This window comes from Ranitomeya variabilis, chromosome 1 (genome assembly GCF_051348905.1).
Source record: "Ranitomeya variabilis isolate aRanVar5 chromosome 1, aRanVar5.hap1, whole genome shotgun sequence".
NCBI lineage: Eukaryota > Metazoa > Chordata > Amphibia > Anura > Dendrobatidae > Ranitomeya > Ranitomeya variabilis.
The window spans coordinates 576,292,184-576,294,631 of record NC_135232.1 but is presented as its reverse complement, the minus strand read 5'-3'; the positions used below and the strand labels follow the sequence as shown (position 1 = coordinate 576,294,631).

Sequence of the window (2,448 nt, the reverse complement as noted above, 5' to 3'; positions counted from 1 at the left end):
TAACGGGTGATCAAAAGGTCGTATCTACACCAAAATGGTATCATTAACGTCAGCTTGGCGCGCAAAATATAAGCCCTCACCCAACCCCAGATAACAAAAAATGGAGTCGCTACGGGTCTAAGAAAATGACCTATACATGTTTGGCATCTACAAACTCGTAATGACCTGGAGATTCATAATACCAGGTCAGTTTTAGCACTTGGTGAACATGGTAAAAAAAAAAAAAAATCTATTGTAGAGTTACACTTTTTTGCAATTTCACTGCACTTGGATTTTTTTCTTTTTTTTCCAGTACATGATATGATAAAACCAATGGAGTCATTTAAAAGTACAACTCGTCCCGCAAAAAAACAAGCTCTCATGCGGCCATATTGACGGAACAGTAAAAAAGTTATGGCTCTGGGAAGCAGAGGAGCAAAAAACAGAAACGCAAACACGAAAATGGGCTGCGGCATGCAGGGGTTAAAAACAGCATAAGACTGATTTTAGGAGCGCTTAGCCAAAAATGGAGGGAGTCACCAACTCCCATTGAAAGTGACAATAAAACAAACACTGATCTGCACCTCCTAACAGAATGAGTCAACTGCGAACAGTGAAAAGCTGCTGTGACTGTATTATATAAATACCAAGACTGCTGCAGCACACTTTAAAAGTAAATTGAATTACTGCACTGTAGACTATACTTAAAAAATTGATGTATTTGGAGTATAAACTCCAAACTTTTTACATTTTTTTCTAGAAGTGTCAATAACATTTTACACATTGTTGTTTTCGAGCCAATAGCCTTTGAAAAGACTTCATTACTTCTTTGTTTCTCAGTGTGTAAATAAGCGGGTTTAATGCTGGTGTAATAACAGTGACCAATATGGCACTCATTCTTTCTTTTTCTAATGAGTTCTGTGTGGTTGGACCCAGGTACGTTCCCAAAGCTGTTCCAAAATATAGAAAAACAACGATGATGTGAGAAGTACAAGTGGAGAAGGCTTTTCGTCTCTCCTGCCTTGATCGAATTTTCAAGAGATGGCTTCCAATGTACATATAGGACACGGTGATCATTGGAACTGTACAGGCACCCACAAAAGCAAAAATCCCTGTCACTAGAAGTTCACTTTGCTTAGTATTTGCACAAGCCAGTTTTATAACAGGTTTTATGTCACAATAGAAATGTGTAACTTGCTTTTTGTTACAATAAGGTAACCTGAAAGTAATAATGGTTTGCAGTAAAGAGTATAGAAAACCAATGAGCCAACAGCTAGAGGCCAACTGGATGCAAGACGTTCTACCCATAAGGACATGATATCTAAGAGGGTTACAAATGGCAACATATCTATCATAAGACATTGAAGAAAGAAGAAGGGCCTCAGTGCTGCCCAGAAAGTGGAAAAAGTGGAGTTGAGCTATGCAACCAAAGACTGATATCATCTTGTCACCTAGAAGTAAGCCCGACAGCATCTTGGGCACAGTGGTAGTTGAATAGAAGACATCCAAAAATGAAAGGTTACCCAAGAAAAAATACATTGGTTTGTAAAGAGACTGTTCGATAATAATGAGAAGAACAATGCTGAGGTTTCCTGATAAATTAAATAGATAAAACATGAGAAAAGTTATAAAAAGGAAGATTTGAAGGTCTGGAACATCAGTGATGCCCAAAAGAATGAAACCATCTATGGAAGTCCAGTTGTGTATTTTCATTTCTGCATGTGTCAATATCGACATTAGAGCTCAAATGGTATGGGACTTGAAATTCACTTCAAGAGGAAAGAGTTTGATTTTAGTTCATCGTATCAATCATTAAAATAAATGCAAAAGTCTCATGATAACCAGTTCTCAATGACCTTACTGAGGATTATGCCTATCTTTTCTCCAGCATTTACCATTATCAGCTACATTTAAGTTCTAGAACTGAAAAAAAAAATACTTAATATTATTTATGTAGTGCAAATGTAGTTTACATTATGTTGATATATCACAGTTGTATTAAGTCATATTCACATATTCACAATTATAGCAAAAGGACAAGGATTCTCCTACATAATAAACCTAATTTATATCTCTGAGATATAACTCACACGTATCTAATGAATTCTTGGGTTCAGGGCTGGAGCAATTTGGTTTAAAAAAAAGGGAATAATTGCCTGAAGGATTGGTCAATAAAATATAAATATTTCTCAAAAATAGCTGGAATTCTCATATTGACAGATGTTGATGCTTCAACTGTATTAGAAAATCTCTAATCATTTATATAAAGGATGGAGAAATCGTCTGGGAAAAAATCTCTCTATATAACGAGGTCCCTAAAGAAATAATGCGCATGTCCGTAAGCCACAAAAAAGTAGTGATTAAAACAAAGGGAAAATGTACAGATTTCATACAGAAGAAAACACTCAGATCAATATAGAAAGAATTATAAGAATCAGTACAACGGAAATAGTTAAGGTCCCTATACAC

The 2,448-nt window shown here is 35.8% G+C and overlaps 1 protein-coding gene across 1 annotated transcript; it reads right to left on the bottom strand.

Moving 5' to 3' along the window:
• Positions 1-744: 744 nt before the first annotated feature.
• LOC143797566 (olfactory receptor 12D1-like) lies at positions 745-1,692 on the bottom strand. Its single transcript, XM_077281078.1, has one exon. It carries the CDS (start codon positions 1,690-1,692, stop codon positions 745-747), a length of 948 nt encoding a protein of 315 aa, XP_077137193.1.
• Between the last annotated feature and the right edge of the window lie 756 nt (positions 1,693-2,448).